General features: G+C 42.0%; 9 protein-coding genes across 9 annotated transcripts; 8 read left to right on the forward strand and 1 right to left on the reverse strand.

Moving 5' to 3' along the window:
* The first annotated feature begins 760 nt into the window (after positions 1-760).
* BCR41DRAFT_425202 (cytochrome P450) lies at positions 761-2,983 on the forward strand. The gene is made up of 4 exons (XM_022030550.1): positions 761-952; positions 1,089-1,542; positions 1,675-2,536; positions 2,654-2,983. Exons 1-4 carry the CDS (start codon positions 812-814, stop codon positions 2,826-2,828), a joined length of 1,632 nt encoding a protein of 543 aa, XP_021877551.1. The 5' UTR covers positions 761-811; the 3' UTR covers positions 2,829-2,983.
* A 100-nt stretch (positions 2,984-3,083) lies between these two features.
* On the forward strand, positions 3,084-3,452 carry BCR41DRAFT_374112 (hypothetical protein; the record flags this gene model as incomplete). Its single annotated transcript, XM_022026842.1, has 2 exons — positions 3,084-3,165; positions 3,220-3,452. 2 exons carry the CDS (start codon positions 3,084-3,086, stop codon positions 3,450-3,452), a joined length of 315 nt encoding a protein of 104 aa, XP_021877552.1.
* A 434-nt stretch (positions 3,453-3,886) lies between these two features.
* On the forward strand, positions 3,887-4,207 carry BCR41DRAFT_412895 (hypothetical protein; the record flags this gene model as incomplete). Its single annotated transcript, XM_022029482.1, has 1 exon — positions 3,887-4,207. The coding sequence occupies one exon, from the start codon at positions 3,887-3,889 to the stop codon at positions 4,205-4,207; it is 321 nt and encodes a 106-aa protein (XP_021877553.1).
* Positions 4,208-4,267: 60 nt separating this feature from the next.
* BCR41DRAFT_361179 (hypothetical protein) lies at positions 4,268-5,424 on the reverse strand. Its single transcript, XM_022025478.1, has one exon. It carries the CDS (start codon positions 5,342-5,344, stop codon positions 4,403-4,405), a length of 942 nt encoding a protein of 313 aa, XP_021877554.1. The 5' UTR covers positions 5,345-5,424; the 3' UTR covers positions 4,268-4,402.
* Positions 5,425-7,231: 1,807 nt separating this feature from the next.
* On the forward strand, positions 7,232-7,654 carry BCR41DRAFT_374115 (hypothetical protein; the record flags this gene model as incomplete). The annotated part of the gene is made up of 2 exons (XM_022026843.1): positions 7,232-7,284; positions 7,393-7,654. 2 exons carry the CDS (start codon positions 7,232-7,234, stop codon positions 7,652-7,654), a joined length of 315 nt encoding a protein of 104 aa, XP_021877555.1.
* Positions 7,655-9,586: 1,932 nt separating this feature from the next.
* Positions 9,587-11,774, forward strand: BCR41DRAFT_327140 (Thiolase, N-terminal domain-domain-containing protein). The gene is made up of 5 exons (XM_022021645.1): positions 9,587-9,866; positions 10,221-10,592; positions 10,705-11,288; positions 11,427-11,548; positions 11,673-11,774. Exons 1-5 carry the CDS (start codon positions 9,706-9,708, stop codon positions 11,682-11,684), a joined length of 1,251 nt encoding a protein of 416 aa, XP_021877556.1. The 5' UTR covers positions 9,587-9,705; the 3' UTR covers positions 11,685-11,774.
* Positions 11,775-12,285: 511 nt separating this feature from the next.
* Positions 12,286-14,782, forward strand: BCR41DRAFT_361181 (P-loop containing nucleoside triphosphate hydrolase protein). Its single transcript, XM_022025479.1, has 4 exons — positions 12,286-12,430; positions 12,625-13,223; positions 13,333-14,128; positions 14,228-14,782. Exons 1-4 carry the CDS (start codon positions 12,334-12,336, stop codon positions 14,575-14,577), a joined length of 1,842 nt encoding a protein of 613 aa, XP_021877557.1. The 5' UTR covers positions 12,286-12,333; the 3' UTR covers positions 14,578-14,782.
* Positions 14,783-14,940: 158 nt separating this feature from the next.
* On the forward strand, positions 14,941-17,434 carry BCR41DRAFT_374118 (Vps5 C terminal like-domain-containing protein; the record flags this gene model as incomplete). Its single annotated transcript, XM_022026844.1, has 6 exons — positions 14,941-15,738; positions 15,897-16,145; positions 16,250-16,454; positions 16,577-16,713; positions 16,815-17,033; positions 17,192-17,434. The coding sequence occupies 6 exons, from the start codon at positions 14,941-14,943 to the stop codon at positions 17,432-17,434; spliced, it is 1,851 nt and encodes a 616-aa protein (XP_021877558.1).
* A 435-nt stretch (positions 17,435-17,869) lies between these two features.
* On the forward strand, positions 17,870-20,188 carry BCR41DRAFT_361186 (heat shock protein 70 family). Its single transcript, XM_022025480.1, has one exon. The coding sequence runs from the start codon at positions 18,228-18,230 to the stop codon at positions 20,052-20,054; it is 1,827 nt and encodes a 608-aa protein (XP_021877559.1). The 5' UTR covers positions 17,870-18,227; the 3' UTR covers positions 20,055-20,188.
* Positions 20,189-20,421: the final 233 nt, after the last annotated feature.

Here is a 20,421-nt window from a genome sequence, read left to right on the forward strand (position 1 = left end):
ACGTAATCGTAGTCGTACTTTTCCTGTGCTGTGCGTCAAACTCTTATCTTACGAAAGTGATTCATATATTTTCTATTCAAAAAACGATGAGTGAATTGGTGACTGATTTTGACATTTCACCCTCCGTGACGAACTGATTCCAAGGAATATAATTGGCTCCCAATTCAATCAAGATTATTCAAAAAATATATGAATCACTGACCAAATGGGACGGAGTATATTTATTAGTTGTTTCTGTGGATACGTTCGTCGTCGCTTAAAAACATGTTTCAAACTTTCTTTGGACGTTATATACAGTGCCCGGACAAAATATATTAAATTACGTAAGTCAACACTTTTTGCCATTAATATATTATTTTTATTTCTTGGTTATGTAATATATTTGCTTTCGGAGTAACAGAACGATTGTGGAACAAAGACTGTGTAGAGAGGACGGCTATCAGCGCATTGAAGGTCTCACGACGAGCTTGATTGATGGCCATCACCCTCCGCGACTACGTCTCAGAGAGGAGTTCCTGAGGCGAGACTAATTTTCAAACATTACGTTTTTTCTCCATTTTTCATTTGGATCATTGCAGGAGCCCTTCCCAAATGCATTTGACTGCCGTTCACGAACCAGTTTTTTTTTTTTTTTTTTTTTTTAAAAAAAAAAAAAACAATGTCTTTGAGGTCTTTGAGATATATATACCCAGGGGTTTTTTTTTTTTTTTTTTTTTTTTTTTTTTTTTTTTTTTTTTTTCCATCATATTTACCAAAGGATATCTACTATACCCCCACATATCAAGAATACCCTCCACAGATCCTTCACCAAATGCTTGGCCTTTTATCTAATCCCATGAATGGCATGCCCATTGAAGCTACAAAGGCTATCGTTCCTCTTGGTATCGGGCTTGCCTCTGCGGCATTCTTGGCCATGAAGGCTGTCGCAACCCCAAAGTTCCCAAATGACAAAGTAAAAATAATGAAAAGGAATATATATATATTTATCGTCGTTCGTTTCATTCCCTTACCATCGTTGAACTAACGTCGGAAATGCCACTACCTTATTTCCCTCTTTTTTTTTTTTTTTTTTTTTTTTTTTTTTGTAGAGGATTCCTATGGCCTCTCTCAGGCCAGGCGATTCTTCGCATGATAATGAATACAATGAGGATCCAAATGCGTTCATCAAGCGATGTGAAGAAGAATGCGGACCATTTTTCAATGTATTTCTGCACGGCTTTCCTTACACTGTCGTCTCTAATCCTTATATCAGCGAAGTTTACACTTCCGGTGACTTCTCTCACCTTGACACATTTGAAGACCTTACAAGCATGATGGCATACTTTAATACCATCCGAAAGAGCAACAAGCATAATGGCCTTCAAACCCCACACGATATCGTCCGTAACATCCTCAACCCCAACTTGCCCATGTTTACTCCAGAGATCGCAAAGCTGGTAGAGGAAAACCTCGAACAGGAATTAGGCCGCTGTCCTGTTGAAAAAGGGAGGATACTGGTCAAAAATCCTTTTCATTTAATTCATGAGTTAGTTGCAAAAGCAAGTATGTATTTTATATAACAATAATTACCTTTTCCTTTTTTTTTTTTTTTCTTCATTTTTTGCGGTGTGTATTAATATATTGATGATCGGTGAACTTTTTTTTTTTTTTTTTTTTTTCTTGATTAAAATTTAGTGGCACATGTTTTTGTTGGTCCCGAGGTTGCCAAGAGCCGCCAGATTGTTGAAACATTTATGTCTGCTGCTGCAGATTTCGGAGAGGTGATCGGCGTCCACGCTCCCACCTCGAAGTGGCGCACGCTTGCGCTTCGACTCAACTACAAATCTTTCCACAATCCACTTCAGAAGCATCTCCAAGTCCTGGTAGATGTTTCCACGCCCGTAGTCCTTGAACGCCGTCGACTTGAAGCTCTGGCGAACGAGACTGGTGTTGAATGGGAGCGACCTAGGGATATCCTTCAGCAGTTGCTTGACAACGCCGACAAGTATGGGTTCGTTGACTTGGAAGATGTTTGCGCTCATATCCTTATCCTTATTGTCATAAGTGTCCATACGACAGCAGACGCCGCCAACAGTATGCTCTACTACATGGCGGCATTTCCACACTCCATGGACAAGTTATTCGAAGAGCAGCAGCAGATCCTCAATGATATTCAAGCGGAACGCGAGCATGCCCGGCAAGAATGCTTGAAGAAGGGAGAGCCCATCAACGACCATTTGGACCCTGCACATGACAAAGACCTGCCGGTAGCCGCGGTCAAGAAGATGGTTCATTTGGATTCCTTTATACGAGAGAGCTTTAGAGTCCGTGCTGAGCCTTTGTCTATGATTACAAATCGGCGTGCGCGCAGAGATAGTACCTTTTCGAACGGTTATAAGATCTCCAAAGGCGCTAGCTTTATTATCAATGCGAGATCTGGCCATATGGGCCCTGAAGCAGGGGAGGATGCAACAGAGTTTAGGCCATGGCGGTTCGTCGGCAAAGCTAAGACCGCGATCAAAGTTGGACCAGATTATCTGCCCTTTGGCATGGGAGGGTAAAGTACATTCGTCTCTTCTAGACCTATAAATGCTTTTTTTTTTTTTTTTTTTTTTTTTTTTTTTTCTATCATGAATTTAACGTAAAAAATAAACTTTTTTTTTTTTCCAAACAGGCACGCTTGTCCAGGACGATTCATGGCTATAATGGAGTTGAAAGTCATTGGTGCTTTGATAGTTACCAAGTTCTCCAAGGTAGAAATGCAAGACCCTTCCAAGACAAAGATGGCTCTTCATTCCCGTCTTGGCGAGCCTATCCCCAGTGGCCTAAAGTTCTTTATCCGTGAATGAGTGGCATAGCTCGTCATGAGCCACTTGATATCTTCCAAATGGATTATTCTCATCCCTGTCCTTGTGTGGCGACTGTTCGATACTTGTTGTTTTTCCATATCTGCCTCGATTTAATGATAATTATGAGATTTGATTAGCATCTCCTGAATGGTTGCCATCCCGAGGAACTAGTGAGGACGGACAGGATTCATTGTGTTGTTCAAAACAATAAAACTTGACTGAAAGTTAACTGATCCTCAAACCATGAGACAAACAATGCCTCTGAGCACTTCAGTAAGATTGTGGTGCGCTTTTGAGATGCAGAAAAGACAGTATTGTCTCTTATGTAGTGAGGGATGTAAGGTTTGCTCCCTCTGAGGCCAAGCTTTTTGAAGTTACGGCTGTTTATCAGTAAAAGCACAAATGGCTCTTGTTTTCCGCATGCTCCTAGCGCTTCTTCAATCCAAAGGCTGCGACATAGCCAGCAGAGGATACATGCTTATCGAAGTATTAATATACCCCTGGCAAAAAGTGCATGTATATGATAAAAGTATTGTTCAGGAACGTAGGATGGTCAGCGGGATATGGCAATGCTTAGATGCTTATACAGCTTCATATGAATTGCAAATGAAGCGGATTTATTAAGTGAGAACATGGAATAATAAAGAAGAGTTGTGATAAAGTTCTCTATATCTAACGGAATATTATTAATATGAATGCCATTTCTGAGGAATATACACGCCTCGTTGAGGCTCAGTGAGGGTTTATGCGGGAGGAATGGCCAACTATAAAGAAGCAAGTTTTATCGCATAGAGATGAAAAAGATATCTAACGTAGCACAAGTCAAGTCAATAGTGCTTGACCGTCTACATCCCTACGTTCTTTTTTCTGACGCAAGAATTTGGGATGCTTGGCTATGGTAGTCCATATCGAAATGTTGATAACTGTCTGCTGCTCCTATATTCACTGATCACAGGAGATTCTTTGTCTATAATGTCAAGACTCATACCAAAAACATCTTTTTACTACTTGCACAAGGAGTTTTATCTCCGAGATCCTGTGAAACTATTACCTCTATGATGAGAGAGATGTGCTCCAGCCCAAAACTTTTGCTTACCAAGAACAATCTTGAATCATTTAAGCATTTGACATTGGATCTAAACGGACACGACAAGCCAAATCTCTACTCTTATAAGCTCAAGAAGTCAGGTTTTCGTATTCAAGTGTATTCAGCCATGAACAATATCATACTGTTTGCATCCAAGCTAGCTCATTGTCGGGATTACAATGGTGGGACCATGCTTGTGAAGATGAACATTACATCGCACATACACAAGCTGGACTGTATTGCTCTTGATGGTGGCCGCAGTCAAAAGATGCGATGGCCAAGTAGGAGGTGAAAACCCCATCTTACTTTTTGGTGACAACATTGCACAGCTGCAACTTTGCATAAACCAAATCTCTCTTACAACCTTGGTCACCCATTACATGTAGTGACACAGATTTTTATTTTACTGTTGATCAAAATGCATCTCTCTGAAGGAAAAAAACCAAAGATCTTTCAACTGAAGCCGTCTCCTTGGTTCACAGACTCACTACAGATTAAGAGGGTGCTTCTGGAGATACTCTTCAAGCGTGGTCAACCTGTCATGAATACTTTTGGTTGACCATTCGACAAGCTCCTTCTCTTCTGGACCAAAGTAACCGTATTTCTCGATGTAGGGTATCATGTAACCGAAGATTTTGCTGTGAGAAGCTGGCAACGCGCTATCATACGCATCCACCGCCACCTGCTTATACTTGACGGTCTTGCCTGTTGCTTTGCTGATAATCTCTGCTATTTCATCAAATGTACGGAGCTCTGCTGCTGCACACAAGATTTTACCCTCAAATTTTTCCGGTTCTGCAAGAATAGCACCCACAAACTTGCCTGTGTCGCCTACAACATCGAAATGCGGAAGCACGCTCTGAGGAGAGGCTACATTGACTATCGCAAAAGTTCCATCGTCTTGGGGTTGAGGACCCAAATAAAACATGTAGAAGTTTTGATAATACATGCTTGGTGCGAAAAAGGCACTCTTGATGGGGAGAGAGCGAATATATTTCTCGATGTCAGCCTTGACGTTGAAGATGTCTAAATCATGATATTTACCCTCGGAGATATCGCCTGCGTGGTGTAAAGTGCTGAAAATAATAGAATGGAGGCCTGCATCGACGGCTGCGTCTGCTAAATTCTTGCCTTGAATGATTTCTTTAGCATAGAGACTGTCGTCGAAACACGTGGTAGTGAGGCCAAAGACACTGTGTGCACCTTTGAGAGCGTTCTTGAGCGATTCTTTGTCATAAAGGTCTCCCTTGACGACCTCAACTCCTCGCTCCTGCAAGGCTTTGGCTTCAGGTTTTGAGGGATTGCGTGTCACAGCTCGAAGCTTGTATTGCTCGGATAGCTCTGGATGGTTGAGGACATAGTTGATGACAGATCCTCCTTGCTGGCCAGTGGCTCCGATGACTGCGAGGATTTTAGGCGATGGTATCATTTTTTAGAAAGGCAATGAGACTATAAAGGATTGTTCTTATTTCTGAGAAGGGTGTTGCAACTTGTAGGCGTGTAAGAATTGGGATAGAAAGCGGCGGCGTTGTGTCTCTTTAAATACTCAGGTTGTTGAGCAGTCGATTCGTTCATGATGAATACAATATCGTCAGATCTAAATCAGGGATGACTGGGAAAAAAAACCCCTGCAATCTTTTTTTTTACGCAACAATCTAGAGCTTGTGATCGGGCATAACAAAATGCCTTGTGGAGATTTTTTCCAACAAGGGGTAAAGAGAAAGATTACATGAATAAACAAATACTCCAGACAAAAAGTTGAGCATGCTACTCTAGTAAGGAAGGTTGTCGGCCAAAACAAACGCGAAATGGCGTAAAATAGGTAATCATTTTACTTTTTTAGAACAGTATACCAACTTTCCTCATTACTGCGACGGAGTTACGCTCCATACTCTTATATCAGTTTTTGGACCCGTGGCAAGCAACTAATTGTCCTGCTCACTCTTTTTGGTTGGGTTTGCTTAATAAAATTTTTGTAATTGAAAAAGGGACCAATCAAGAAGAGCGAACAGCCTCTTTTATTTGCAGTTTTTTTTGTGCATAATTTTTCATTTGTGTACTTGTGTTCAATGTCAATAAACATGTCTTGTTTCCAACATTTGGACGAAAAGGCACACACAATTTCAGATGTGTTTGCTTATTGAGATGTCGGGATTGAGATCTGGAGAAAATCATCTGTCCGAGTACTCCGTCAAATGTATAGCCACACTGTTATCGAACGCCAATAAGAGTTTGACAGAGTCAAACGCTCCAAAACTGTCCAGGACATGATTACAAAAGAAGCAAAAAAAAAAAAAAAAAAAAAAAAAAAAAGGCTTATAGTCTATCAGCCATGTGGGATACTGTCGAAGAAATAGCATAAGGACTGGATTTCAGAGTTTTGGCAACACTTGTGAATCGTAGAGAGGTCTCCAGCATTCAACAGAGAGAACGTGGTTCTATGTCCCAGAGCCACATCAACAAAGGTAATCTGGCAAATGCCATTCATGCAACCATTGATCTTATAAAGTCCATAGTTACAAATTTTATCATTCGCCGCTACCTCAGGAATAGCCCAAAATTAGGATGTTTATGTATGTGTATGTGAACATGTGTTAGTGCTACTGCTTGTTTGTTGATACGGTAGGAGAGAGAAGAGATCCGGGTTGACATAGGACAGAGACAGTTGTTCCGCTAACCTATACTATTTGGGAAAAGTGGTGAAATATGGATGGTTGGTGCTAATTGATTCCACCCATGACACCAACAAGCATCGATGGAGGATTTTCACATTTTACATTCGGGATAGTCTCATTTTAAAACGTTGACGTAGTCTGGCAACTTGGTACATGCTCTCTGACAATGGCGCAGTAGAGATCTTTGCATCAAGAACGCTTCCCCGATATTGAGCAGGATGGACAAATTGCGACAGGATTCTCTGTATAGTGTATAAAATGAGGAGCTGGATATGAACCCATCATACTAAAGCTCAGAGTAACGTGGACTTCGTAATGTACAGGCAGACAAGAGCAAGATGCAAGCAACCGATCGGGGATGCCATCAAAAATTATGATGTATTTGATATTATTCAGCACATCAATGACTATTAGATGAATAACACTGAACAATGGGCGCTATAGGCCCTTCAGTACCCTTCACTCTTACTTCAGGTCGCCTCCATCATTCCCCTTTGATGGTTTTACAGCAAACTCAAGAGAAAAGAAGCGATTTGAGCTGATTGAAAAGTGATACGTGCCAAATATTATAAAAAGATTAATTACAAACCCTTGGCCTCTTTGGTTGAATCCAAAGCATTAAACATAGGGGTTGAAATTCGATGAATTGTTGGAGGGATATCCACTGGAAACCGGTAAAAGATGAGAAGTCCAGGTATTTCTAGAAGAATACGAAAAGTTGGTTCAATGGAAAGAGTAAAGAAGCGACAATACACAAGAACCTTGAAAAAAAAAAAAAAAAAAAAAAAGCAGTTTGGGCTAGTCCAAGGTGTCCGCGATTGGATCATCAACGAGTACAGCATTGTGAAAGGCGAAAAAAGAGGGTTTTAGAACTTAAATTACAAGCCAGCTATGGAGAAGATCTCACACTAGTTGAGGATGACTTCTACAACCAACTGTATATCTTCATGCGTATCAAGAAGAACTTATCGTTGAATGGCTTTATGCAACAGTTCATACAGCACATGGTTGATGCAGGATGTTTTGTTCAAGGAATTCAAGGACATGTTGCCAAAAACCACTGAGTCATCAAACCTCGGGGAATAATACTGAAAAGGATCAAGGAGGAATGCTTTCACCAAATTGCTAGTGCGGAAGACTTGATACATGAGGTTTTTATGGGCTTGTATGGATTGCCTGAGTTGGGGGTAGTAGATAAGTGTGCGGTGTCTAAATACCACTTGATGAAAGCCTATCTACGCCTAATGTCATGGCACCTGAATCGGTCAAAGCATGACAACGAGCGGGAGAAACATATTACAGAAACCTGCGCTCTCTATCAAACGCCATCAATGGAGGGGGGCTCTGTCCAAAAACTAAAGTATCACATAATCTCGATTCACGATATGTCAAGTTACAGCGTGCAGTGGATATCATGACTGCATGTGGATTCACTGATATGCTCACTGATAATAGAGTGCCGGCACAGAGCCATAATGATGTGCTTGACGTGAAGATTGTAGGAATCAATTATTGCAGTGTAGAATGTAAGCTGAGGCATCACTCCAGGGTGGATTCACTTGGGGATATGTCCTTTGATGCCCACGTTTGAAGTTTTAAAAAACTATAGAAGCAATCGGCAAAAATGTTATCCGGTGGGCAGACCTGCAATTCGTTCCCTAGTAAAAAAGGAAACTCTTCCCACCATGGCCCGTGCACGATACAACGGGATCTCACTATGGCGACTGTCCGATGCCTGTTGTTTTTCCATATCTGCCTCGATTAATGGTAATTATGAGAGTTGATTAGCATCTCCCATATGGAACCTGAACAGTTGCCTATGATTGAAATATAGAAATTAACATTATTGATTATAAAAAAAAAGAATGTGGAGTTTCTCTTGGTTCTTTGGAACTCACGTGCCTCTGATACATAGGGTTGACCAAGCTTTGTGGGTACCAGCCTGGATGGGAGTTTTTTGGATGACGCAAAGTTTTTCTTGCAGAGCTTAAGACCATTAGTTTGTACAAAATTCAGTAGTCTGCTCACTAAATACGCGGGCAGAGCCTAGATGATTAATCATTACATATAGATATACTAGCTAGAAATTCAGAAATCCCACTTTGTTATGCGTGGTTTTATACCATTTACTCTATGCCATAAAACAAAGTGGTAGCCCTCTCTCTAATAAACCGCCATTTTGAGTATTTCTTGATTCCACATAGCACTAGGTATTGTTGAAGCAATGCCCAATTGATATTGACTCTATATTTTATTTTTGCGAGCGCTTTTCGAAGTATACGAAGGGTGCAAGTAAAAGAAGCTGAGTATCATTCTAACTATAAAAAAAATGGTTCGAATTACACCCTTTACGTGGGTGTAAAAAAAAGTAGTATTCGAAGGAAAAGTTGAGGATCATGCTCAATTTTCATTCAAACAACCTTTTTTTCTGCGCACTTTTTATATAGATAAGTAACCAAAATGGCCACGTTGTAACAAGGATTTGTTGTATCAATTGACCAAACCTTGACCAGGAAATGAAGCATCGAAGAGGGAGAAGGGCCTTTCCAAACGCATTACGATGTATGGGGAAGAGTGATGGAGCGGATGGAGAGAAATGGCGAACCGATTCTATCAGGTGTACATGTAGTTTGCGCAGCTGCTCAGAAAATACGCGATCGCACTCGGTCTACGACTCAATTCGTAGACATGTAAACCATTACAACAGCAAAAATTGTGTGTATTGTGGAGTATCCAAAGCAATGAAATCCTTCTTTCTTTCTTTTTTTTACAAATGTAAATGTGACCATACTTGGACGCGACCAAAGTTCCCAAGGGTCCGGAAAATTTTGTACCAGTTGTATTTCCTTCCGAACCAGTCTTCTACTCCACAACTCATCACATCATCTTATACTAAAAAAATCTTTTTGACGTACACATGATGAGCGTCATGTCTCCGTTTCTTGAAAGGTCTTTAATCTTTTTTCTTTTCCTTATTTTTCTTTTTTTTGCTTTCTTTGCTTTCTTTGCTTTCTTTGCACCACTGCATTCACACATTCACACATCACTCATCTTATTCTCTTTGTTTTATTCTCACTCTCACTCTCACTCTCAGACTCTTTCTCTTTCAAACATCATGGCCAATCGCTTAGCTCAGATCGGATCTCACCTCTTGCCTTCATCACCCTCGATCCATACAAAGATCGGTACCAAGTCTCCTGATGACGTTGTTGTCGTCGATGCAGTACGCACACCCATGGCACGCGGAAAGAAGGGTGGATTCAAGGACACTGTCCCGTAAGTATTTTTTTATTATCTCTTTGTCCATGCATCTGAATCTGGTGTGTATGTAAAAAAATATATATAGCTTAACAGTTCACACGCAAGCCTTTTCCCACGATATTTGTAATTCCTTTTATCTTTTATTCTTGTCCCTTTATCCTTTTTATCTAATCCATTATTCAAAGAGTTAAAGAAGGGCTCTCTTACTTTTACAATGTTAAATGAGTCCCGACGCTGTGAAAATATCAGATCTGCATGTGAATAGAGTTTATATTAACGACTTCATCATGATTTACAGTGTGAGTTCATGCACTATGTTTATATTAATCTATTTATTAACGTTTATATATTTATTTCAAAATAAAATAGTGAGGATCTTTTGGCAGCAGTTTTGATTGCTATCAAGGATCGTACCAAGATCGACCCTACATTAGTAGATGATATCTGTGTGGGAACAGTGTTACAACCAGCTGGAGGGGCCACAGTCTCGAGAATGGCAGCTCTTTATGCTGGATATCCTGAAAAGACTTCCATTTACACAACGAACCGACAGTGCTCCTCAGGTTTACAGGCTGTTGTGAATATTGCGACTCATATTCAGGCAGGACTCATTGACATTGGTATCGGCGCTGGTGTTGAGTCCATGACGATGGGTTATGGTCCCTCTGCCATGCCTAGTCAGACGTCCGAGAAGATCCCTCAGGCTAGCAAGGCTGCCGAGGAGTGTAACCTTCCTATGGGGTAAAGTATCAACATATTTGTACTAAAAAAAAACAAAAAAAAAAAAAAAAAAAAAAAAAATTCATTTGCTTATTTTAAAATCATCTCGTGATTTTTTTTCCTTTCCCTTCAGAATCACATCCGAGAACGTTGCTAAAGATTATGGAGTCGATCGCAAACGCCAGGATGCATTTTCTGCTACATCATACCAGAAGGCCGCTTTGGCCCAACGCCAAGGCAAATTCGATAGTGAGATCGTCCCGGTTAAGACAACGATTGTGGATGAAAAGACGGGAGAGACAAAAGAGATTGTCGTTTCCAAGGATGAAGGCATCCGTGACGGCGTCACTGAAGAGTCTCTTTCGAAGCTCAAGCCAGCTTTTGGAGGTTGCACCACTGCTGGTAATGCATCCCAGGTCTCAGATGGAGCAGCGGCTGTCTTGTTGATGAAGCGAAAGACAGCTCAGAAACTTGGCTTGCCTATTAGGGCCAAATATGTTGCTTCTGCTGTCGTAGGTTGTCCTCCCAGGATCATGGGCGTTGGTCCCTTGTATGCTATCCCTGCTGCGTGTAAGAAGGCTGGAATCGAGATCAAAGATGTAGATGTTTTTGAATTGAATGAGGCATTCGCGTCTCAGGCGGTCTATGTGATCGATGAGTTGGGATTAGACAAGATAAAGGTTAACCCTCTGGGCGGAGCCATTGCCATGGGTCATCGTAAGTGCTTTTTTCACGTAGCATTTTTTTTCTTCTTCCTGATCCGTATATGCATGATATGTTGCTAGGAAACGGAAGGAGGGAACTAAAAAAAAAAAAAAAAAAAAATCGTATTATACATGATCATCTTTTACATAGCTTTGGGATGCACTGGGGCTCGTCAAATTGCCACATTGATTCCTGAACTAGAGCGTCAGGACAAGAAAATTGGACTGACCACAATGTGTATCGGCACAGGCATGGGAATGGCTGCTGTCTGGGTAAGTCTTTAATATATGTTGTATAAAGAACTAATAGCGGATACATTTCTTTGAATGCTTGCAGCAATAAGAAAACAAAAAACCTAACTTCTGGAAATGCTTTTGCCTATCTTTATTTCATTAGGAACGCGAGTAAAAAAAATTTTTTTTTTGCTGCCTTAAGGATCCAACAATTTCCTTCATGGGCTTCAAAGTGTGTTATTTGCAATAAAAATGCATCCTCAATATTCGTATTCTGATTTGAAGGCAAAATGTACCTGTCCAGATTCTTGATAAAAATCGGAGGAGACCTTTGTGAAAAATCTATTGTGAAGTTTTGTTACTTGAAAGAGGAAATCACAAATGCTTCACTTTCTTTTGTATTGTTTTCGAACCGTGTTTCATCGTCCTCAATAATAATCACATTTTCGGGAATTTTTTTTTTTTTTTTTTTTTTAAAAAAAAAAAGTCTGATCGTCATCATAGAAAGACCCTCATTGAGTATCGTTACCAGTTTCTCTGCTTAATCGCCTTCGGTTCTTGCAGGTTCTTGCAGGTTCTTGCAGGTTCTTGCTCTGGGTTTTAAGCTCCTTCAACATTAATGATAGTCGTGGGTTAATAAATATTTTTTAGTATTCGGACGTTGTATGGTTTCTTTCAGAAAAAGCACGTGGATTGTGACTGAATTTCGTCTCTTTTGTTTATTGAATTTTCCATTTTCGGCCTTTTTCTTTTTTTTTTTTTTTTGTTCCTTAGACCCTTCCTCTTCCCTCCATCCCTCACTCCTTCCTTCATTCGCCCCAACCATGTCTATTCGTCTCCTCTCTATTTTACGCCCAGCATTGCGCTCGGCCTCCTTGCGGGCCAGTACAGCCACTCGTGTACTCCCTCGTACTGCCACAGGTTTGTTTTCATGTCTTTTCAGTCTTTTTAACCTCAAAACCATAAATGCTGTCGATAGTGACTGAATGCTCTTGATCTCAGCTTACATTGCATATTTCAGTTACCTTCGCTGAGATAATGTAAAGCTAAGGGAAATGACTCTAATTGTGTGTCTTTGATTTTGTGCATCTCTTATCTCTTTGGGTTTCTTTCAGTCAACGCATTTCCAGCATTGACGTCGCACTTGCAGAGAACTGTTGGTTTTCACACTCAGCCGATTCGTCTTCAGGCTGTTAACCAAGAAGCACTAAGCGAACAGATTGAAGGCCAGCTGCCCACTCGCTTTGATGAAGTTTCTTTGCATCCTAACACTACCAAAGCTATCAAGACTATCTTCAAGTATGAAACCATGTCAAAGGTTCAGTCAGAGGTACTGTCGCTGCTTCCTACAGACACAGATATGTTTGTCAAAGCGAAAACTGGAACAGGAAAAACATTGGCGTTCTTGATCCCTGCCCTTGAGACTGTCTTGGCTAAGACTGATCCTAAAACTTTGAGGCGGGGTGAGATGGCTACTTGCTTGATTGTTTCTCCAACCAGAGAGCTGGCTCAGCAAATTGCAGAGGAGGCAAGGAAACTAGCTAAGCTCCACAAGTTCAATGTTCACTGTCTTGTTGGTGGTGAGAGTAAGAGTCAGCAGATCCGTCAGCTGAACAGTAAGCGTGTGGATATTGTTGTTGGAACTCCTGGTCGATTAAATGATATGATTGAATCCGTCCGAGAGTTCCGCTCGCAGCTAGAGGGTGTTAAAGTCGTAAGTGGCTTTTTTTTTTTTTCTCTTTGTTTCATTCTATTTTTTAATATTATATTTTTGAGGCTACTTTGAGTATTTATGTTCTTAATTGTTATCCCTGGCATTATAGTTGATTTTGGATGAAGCTGATCAGCTGTTGGACATGGGATTTAAGGACAGCATTGAGAACATTGTAGATGCGCTGCCAAAGGAGCGTCAGACTCTGTTCTTCTCAGCTACTGTTTCGTCCCAGATCAAATCGATTGCCCGTACCTCTCTTAAGCCAAACTTCACATTCATCGATACCGTGGACCCTAACGAAGCCAACACCAATTTGCAAGTCAATCAATCATACTGCGTTACTTCATATGAGCAACAATTGCCACTTCTACATCATATCATTGAGGACCATAAGAGAAAAAACCCCCACGGCAAAGTCATGGTCTTCTTGCCTACGACACGAGGCACACAACTCTACGCTTCGCTCTTTGAGGAACTCACATCATACCGCCTTTTCTCCCTACATTCCAAGAAGTCTCAAGAACAACGCACCAAGACCTCAGATCGTTTCCGTAAGAGCAGAGGCTCCATCATGTTTACCTCAGATGTTTCTGCTCGTGGTGTCGACTATCCTGATGTCTCACTTGTTGTTCAGGTTGGTATTCCTTCCTCTAAGGAGCAATATATCCATCGAGTCGGCCGTACAGGACGTGCGGGAAAGACTGGAGAGGGTGTTTTGATGGTCACCCATATGGAGAAATCGTTCTTGGATCACATGTCCGATCTTCCTTTGACCCAAAATGAGATCGCCAAGAATGTCGATGAGATTATGAACGATACGTCCTTGATGGCTAAGCTTACAGCCGCCAAGCAGGCTCAGGACCCTGATATGCTCTATGATGCCTTTACAGCATACCTCGGATACTGTAAGTACTCATAGGTTCTTATTTACATTGTTATTTTTCAAAATATCTATTTTATGCCATAGCAAGGACTAATAAGGTAATTTTTTTGTTTAACTATAGACACTGGTCGAACGGATGTTTTGACTTGTCCCAAGCGCGATATCCTTGAATCAGCGAAGCAGTATGTTGTACACCTTGGTGCAGATGAGCCTCCTCATGTAAGTGAGGCTTTCTTGACTAAGCTCGGATTCAACTCACGAACTTCTTCACGTGGCGGATCTTCCCGTGATCGTGGTTTCAGTGGTGGATTTTCAAGGGGGCGTGATAACTTCGCTGGTAACCGTGGTAACTTCCGTGACCGCTCTTCATCAAGATATAGCGAGCGCAGCTTTGGCCGTGGCGACAGGAATTCATCATACGGCCGTAACGACCGCAGAGGTAGTTCTGACCGCTTCTTCTCAAGAGATTAGAACAGTCAAATCTACATGTGTTTTTATACAATAGTTTAGTTTATCAATTTCCTTTTTGCATATGTAGTTTTGTCCTCTTTGTTTTCATATTTCATCGATTGCCCATCATTATATTTAGTACGAACATTTTCATTATAGACAAGCACAGCACCACCAATGTTTATTATTATGAACGAGGCCAAGGTGGTTCTTTGTTAATGCGGATTGTAAGTTGAGATTGTTATTCGTTGGGGTCCTCGCTTTAAGGGGTATCGATCTTGTCACACTCATTTGCCCAATTTTGCGCTGTGTGAAACGAAGGGGAACTTTCTCCCCCTCTGTTTGCTGCCCCTTTGTCCTTCCTCCCCCTTCTTGCTTAGCAACATGGCCCAGGACTTTAGCGATCCACTCACATCGGCTACCTATACCTCTCCAAGGATTGTTTCTGGACATGACCCACTGCTTGCATTCCCATCCACAATTGCACCCATTTCAGCCTCAGTAACGACTAAGCAGCAGACTGATGCACTCACATCCACATCTACATCCATAAAGGCCACAAGTAGCAGCATTGCTCAGAGCACTTCCGATTCGCTCTCTCCTCCTTCCTCTAAGAAACAGATACCACAAAATTATTCTACTACTACGAAAGTTGTACGGCAAAAAGCCCTGTCATCATCCTCTACACCCACTCCGTCGTCGTCGTCGTCGTCTGCGGCAAAGCCTCCCGCAACAGGGGCTATTGCCAATAGTCTCTCTGAAGTCTCGTCTTTTTCATCTCCTTCTTCTCCATTATCACGCCCTTTTTCAGATCCACTTCGCGACGATAGCACTAGCGAGAATTATTCAGTCTATCCAAAGCACAATAGTTACACTTATAACAAAGCGAGTCATGTCAACAGTGATCATAGCATAAACCTTCCTGTGAGCCCGAATGTCGGTCCAATTACCAGTAGTAGAAACTATGCCTACAACACTCCTAATTCATCCATGCCTTCATCTCCTTCTTCCACACCAGTTGCCTCATCCCAAAAGCCAGTCTTACCATCATCACCATCCACAAGTATTAGACCCAACCCTTCATATGATCAGCAACGTGCGAGGGCTCCGCAATACTTGCACATTACATTTCAGGATACAGATCGAAGAGGCAAAGATGGCATGTTCGTACTATCCGCTCAGGTATAGCTAGGTCGTATATAGAGAAGAAGTGGATAAAGGGTATCAGGGTGCAAAAGGCATCATTTGTGCTTCTCTGCTTTGCTTGTCTTAAAAATCTGTAATATTTTTTTTCCGCCCTCCTGTTTCTCATATCACGCGCCTCATGTTTCGAACTCTAGACAAACATGCCGAGATTTAGACGCCAGTCATACCAAAATATCATGCGATCATACGTCGAGTTTGTCAGGTTAAGGGAACATCTTGTGGCAGAGCACCCAGAAGTGATTGTGCCAGCTTTACCTCCTGAACGATCATTAGTGAGTGCATCGGACATTGAATCCATGCGACTGTTTGTGGAAAGAATCAGTCACCATCCAACACTTTCTCAGGATTATGAGCTACAAATGTTTATTGAATCAGAGTTTGGGGTAGGTCAGGAATGAAAGATCGACCAAGAGCTTTGTGTCTAGACTGTCTACATTACCTAACTATTGTCATTTTATTATTGCTATTATTATTTTGGCTTCAACAGTTTTTACCTCCTGCAAAACCAAAGAAGATTTTAGGAAAGTTGCTTAATATCGGTGTCAAACGGTTCAGTTCTGGTGGTGGTACAGTCGCTTCTTTGGACGACACAGATGATGAATTCGAAGAAGAAAAGACAGTAGCATCGAAGATGGAGACGAAACTGCAGACTGTCATCAAATGCTTAGACAAGGAAATCAAAGCACGGCGAGGTAAAGAGAGGCTTACAGTACAGTAGCACAAAGTTTGAGAGAGAGAAACCAACACAGTATAATATGATGTATTACCGACTTGTCTATAACCAGCTTTGCTGCTGCGCATCCTCTTCATCTAGATTTCAGCTCGAAAGAATCTGAACTAGCCACACTGAGTAACGCGTGGGCAGCTAATGAAAGTTCGCCTGAAATGGCAAGGTTATTTAAGCTGTTGTCAAAACCACTGGATGGCATGGCAAAAACGAGCAAAGCCCAAGTATGTTTGTGGACAAGTATTGAGTATCTAGTAAATCAGTTTGCCTAGGTGTACAAATGCTAACATTGAGTGCATTATATTCTAAACAAATTCATGAACAGGTTGGGGGCGATGCGACTGTTTTAGGAAGTTTCCTCGAGTATAAACTCCAGCATGTTCAAACACTTGGCAATGCTCTTGACTATCGGATGTCGGTCTTAAGCGAGTATGATGCTGCCATCAAATCTACAGAGAGTAAGAGGAAAACCATGGAGAGACTACGCTCGTCTACCAATATCAATCCTGAAAAGGCGACAGATAGCATTGATGACTTTGAAGATGTAGGTGCGCAAGATGATTTGAACCCTTGTGGCTCTGGAGCAAAAGCAAAAGCAAAAAAAAAAAAAAAAAAAAGATTGTTCCCCCAAAGAATTTCATTGTCGTCATTGCTCTTCGAAACTCAAAAAGATTTTCCGCTTTTTTTATTTTTATTTTAAAGGCGGCTCTCTTTGAAGGAAACATGAAAAAGCGGGTAGAGCAGATCTCAGAAGCGCTCAACAAGGATTTGAGGGGCTATAAACAACAGAGTCAGGAAGATCTTCTACGTGCTTTGCAACAATATAGTCAACGGCAGATAGGATTTGAGCGAGCAAAACTAGAGGAGCTGCTTTCTGTCGGAGCAGGATTATATGTAGACAAATATCAGGGCGAAGCAACTGATTACAGTCAGCATTTGCCATAATAATATTAAAGCCTTATTGCTTAGCTTGTTAAACTTGCTTAAATGCGTATTTTCTTTTTTTTTTTTTTTTTTTTTTTTTTTTTTTGCTGTGCACCCTGTTACTACTACTGTTGAAGAAGAATCCGACAGATTTTTATGAATTGAGCGGTATTTTATATGTGAAGGAAATATATTAACGGTTATCTTCGGAGAGAAGTGGAGGCCTTAGGCCAAGCATGATTGGGTGCGCAACCTTTCGGAAACTCACAGAAAACAAAAGAATAAAAAGAATAAAAAGGCGTAGCGGGGCATTAAAGATTTGAAAGATGGTGACTGTGAGTTGAGCTCGTTTGCCTTTTTCGGACAGGGTCGGATCAGTGGCTTGCCCTGTCAACAAGCATCAAGCTGAATATTTAACGGCTCACCGCGCAAAAGAAAGGATTCCCACCTTCCTCTCTTTTTCCCCCTTCTCGACAACATCAACCAACAATGTTGAATCTCGCACGCTTGTCCCGATCTTCGGCTGCTATTCAAGCCAGAAAGGTAAGCTGCCTCTCCTTTTTCCAACAAACAAGACATTGCAACTACCTGATCAACTTTTGAATTCTCAGGAACAACCAAAATGGAAAAGAGATCTGAATCAGGGGTAATTTTCAGGGCGAAACAAAAAGTGTCAACATTTTGTTTAACACACGCTATGCATCTGCACTCTCTCTCCTTGTCTCTCTCTTAGTTTGCTACTCGCTCCTACAGCTCAGTTAATGGACCCGTCATCGGTATCGATCTCGGAACCACCAACTCCTGTGTTGGTATCATGGAGGGTAAGATTCCCCGCGTCATTGAAAACGCCGAGGGTGCCCGTACTACCCCCTCGATTGTAGCCTTTACTAAGGAGGGCGAGCTCGTTGTTGGTCAGGCTGCCAAGCGTCAGGCTGTTGTCAATCCCGAGAACACCCTCTATGCCACTAAGCGTTTGATCGGTCGTCTCTACTCCGACAAGGCTGTTCAGCATGATATCAAGACTGTCTCATACAAGATTGTTAAGCACCAGAATGGTGATGCATGGGTCGAAGCCCGCGGTAAGCAGTACTCCCCCTCCCAGATTGGTGCTTTCGTTCTCGGAAAGATGAAGGAAACTGCTGAGGGCTACCTCGGAAAGAAGGTCGGCCACGCTGTTGTCACTGTCCCTGCCTACTTCAACGATGCCCAGCGTCAGGCTACCAAGGATGCCGGAAAGATTGCCGGTCTGGATGTTCTTCGTGTTATCAACGAGCCTACTGCCGCTGCCCTCGCCTACGGTTTGGACAAGGCAGGTGACCGTGTTGTTGCTGTCTATGACTTGGGTGGTGGTACGTTCGATATCTCCATTCTTGAGATCCAGAACGGTGTCTTTGAGGTCAAGTCTACAAACGGAGACACTGCCCTTGGTGGTGAGGACTTTGATGCTATGCTCGTCAAGTACGTCGTTGAAGAGTTCAAGAAGGAGCAAGGCTTGGATCTTTCAAATGATCGCATGGCCATTCAGCGTATCCGTGAGGGTGTCGAGAAGGCCAAGATTGAGTTGTCTTCGACTCTCCAGACCGACATCAACCTTCCTTACATCACTGCCGATGCAACTGGTCCTAAGCACATCAACATCAAGATGACTCGCAGCAAGTTTGAGTCCCTTGCTAAGGACCTCATCAACCGCACCATCGAACCCTGCCAGAAGGCTATTAAGGATGCTGGCATTTCAACCGGCGATATCAATGAGGTCGTTCTCGTCGGAGGTATGTCCCGTGTGCCCAAAGTCATCGAAACTGTCAAGCAGGTTTTCGGCCGCGATCCCGGCAAATCTGTCAATCCCGATGAGGCTGTTGCTATTGGTGCTGCCATTCAAGGAGGTGTCTTGGCTGGATCTGTGACCGATATTCTGTTGCTCGATGTCACCCCTCTCTCACTCGGAATTGAGACCCTCGGTGGTGTCTTTACCCGTTTGATCAACCGCAACACCACTATCCCTACAAAGAAGTCCCAGGTTTTCTCTACTGCTGCTGATGGCCAGACCCAGGTTCAGGTTCGTGTCTTCCAAGGAGAGCGTGAGCTGGTCCGTGATAACAAGCTCTTGGGTGACTTTAATTTACACGGTATTGCCCCTGCTCCTAAGGGTGTTCCTCAGATCGAGGTCTCGTTCGATATTGATGCCGACGGTATTGTCAACGTTGGTGCCAAGGATAAGGCTACTGGTCGTGATCAGTCCATGTCCATTGTTGCCTCCTCTGGTCTCTCCTCTGATGAGATTGAGAAGATGATCAAGGACTCTGAACTCTTTGCTGACTCTGATCGCAAGAAGAAGGAGCAGATCGAGGCTACCAATCAGGCCGAGTCAATCATCTCGGAGACTGAGAAGCACATGAGTGACTTTAAGGATCAATTGGACTTGACCGAAGCTCAAAAGATCAAGGACCAGATCACTAAACTCCGTGAGGTCCTTGCTAAGGGTGAGACCGTTGAGGCTGAGGAGATCAAGAAGGAGTCGACTGATCTTCAGCAAGGCTCTCTCAAGCTCTTCGAGATGGTCTACAAGAAGAACGCTGCCAACTCAACTTCCTCATCATCCGAGGGTACCACCGTCGAGAACGAGGAGCCCAAGAAGAACTAAGCTTTTCCCATCTTAGTTTTTGACGTGTGTGTTGTTTTTTTTTTATACTTATTTGTCACATTTTCTATATTCATTTTCAACCCCATGTAACATCAGTCAAAACATTTCCCATCTTGTCATATTTTTTATCTGTTTTTTTTTTTTTTGCCCTATTCTTTTTTCATTCATTCATTAGATATTTAGATATTGATAGAAAAAAAAAAAGAAAGAACCACCAAAAAAGATAGACTTCTGTAATTATCTCACCATAATAAATCTAGACTTGAAAAAGGCACGGTATTGCTGTAAAAGGATGTCATTAGAAAGATATTATGATGAAACTAATCAACTGGCCTACACCTCCGATTCACGCTCCCTACTACGACCG

Source organism: Lobosporangium transversale, assembly GCF_002105155.1.
Source record: "Lobosporangium transversale strain NRRL 3116 chromosome Unknown BCR41scaffold_46, whole genome shotgun sequence".
In the NCBI taxonomy this organism is placed as follows: Eukaryota; Fungi; Mortierellomycota; class Mortierellomycetes; order Mortierellales; family Mortierellaceae; genus Lobosporangium; species Lobosporangium transversale.

Coding starts and splice junctions, on each gene's coding strand:
- BCR41DRAFT_361181 (XM_022025479.1), top strand. CDS start 12,334: ATGTCTATTCGTCTCCTCTCTATTTTACGCCCAGCATTGCGCTCGGCC. Junction 12,431..12,624: donor ACTCCCTCGTACTGCCACAG/GTTTGTTTTCAT, acceptor GGTTTCTTTCAG/TCAACGCATTTCCAGCATTG. Junction 14,129..14,227: donor TACAGCATACCTCGGATACT/GTAAGTACTCAT, acceptor GTTTAACTATAG/ACACTGGTCGAACGGATGTT.
- BCR41DRAFT_327140 (XM_022021645.1), top strand. CDS start 9,706: ATGGCCAATCGCTTAGCTCAGATCGGATCTCACCTCTTGCCTTCATCA. Junction 10,593..10,704: donor GAGTGTAACCTTCCTATGGG/GTAAAGTATCAA, acceptor CTTTCCCTTCAG/AATCACATCCGAGAACGTTG. Junction 11,289..11,426: donor AGCCATTGCCATGGGTCATC/GTAAGTGCTTTT, acceptor TCTTTTACATAG/CTTTGGGATGCACTGGGGCT.
- BCR41DRAFT_425202 (XM_022030550.1), top strand. CDS start 812: ATGCTTGGCCTTTTATCTAATCCCATGAATGGCATGCCCATTGAAGCT. Junction 953..1,088: donor CAAAGTTCCCAAATGACAAA/GTAAAAATAATG, acceptor TTTTTTTTGTAG/AGGATTCCTATGGCCTCTCT. Junction 1,543..1,674: donor TGAGTTAGTTGCAAAAGCAA/GTATGTATTTTA, acceptor ATTAAAATTTAG/TGGCACATGTTTTTGTTGGT.
- BCR41DRAFT_361179 (XM_022025478.1), bottom strand. CDS start 5,344: ATGATACCATCGCCTAAAATCCTCGCAGTCATCGGAGCCACTGGCCAG.
- BCR41DRAFT_361186 (XM_022025480.1), top strand. CDS start 18,228: ATGGAGGGTAAGATTCCCCGCGTCATTGAAAACGCCGAGGGTGCCCGT.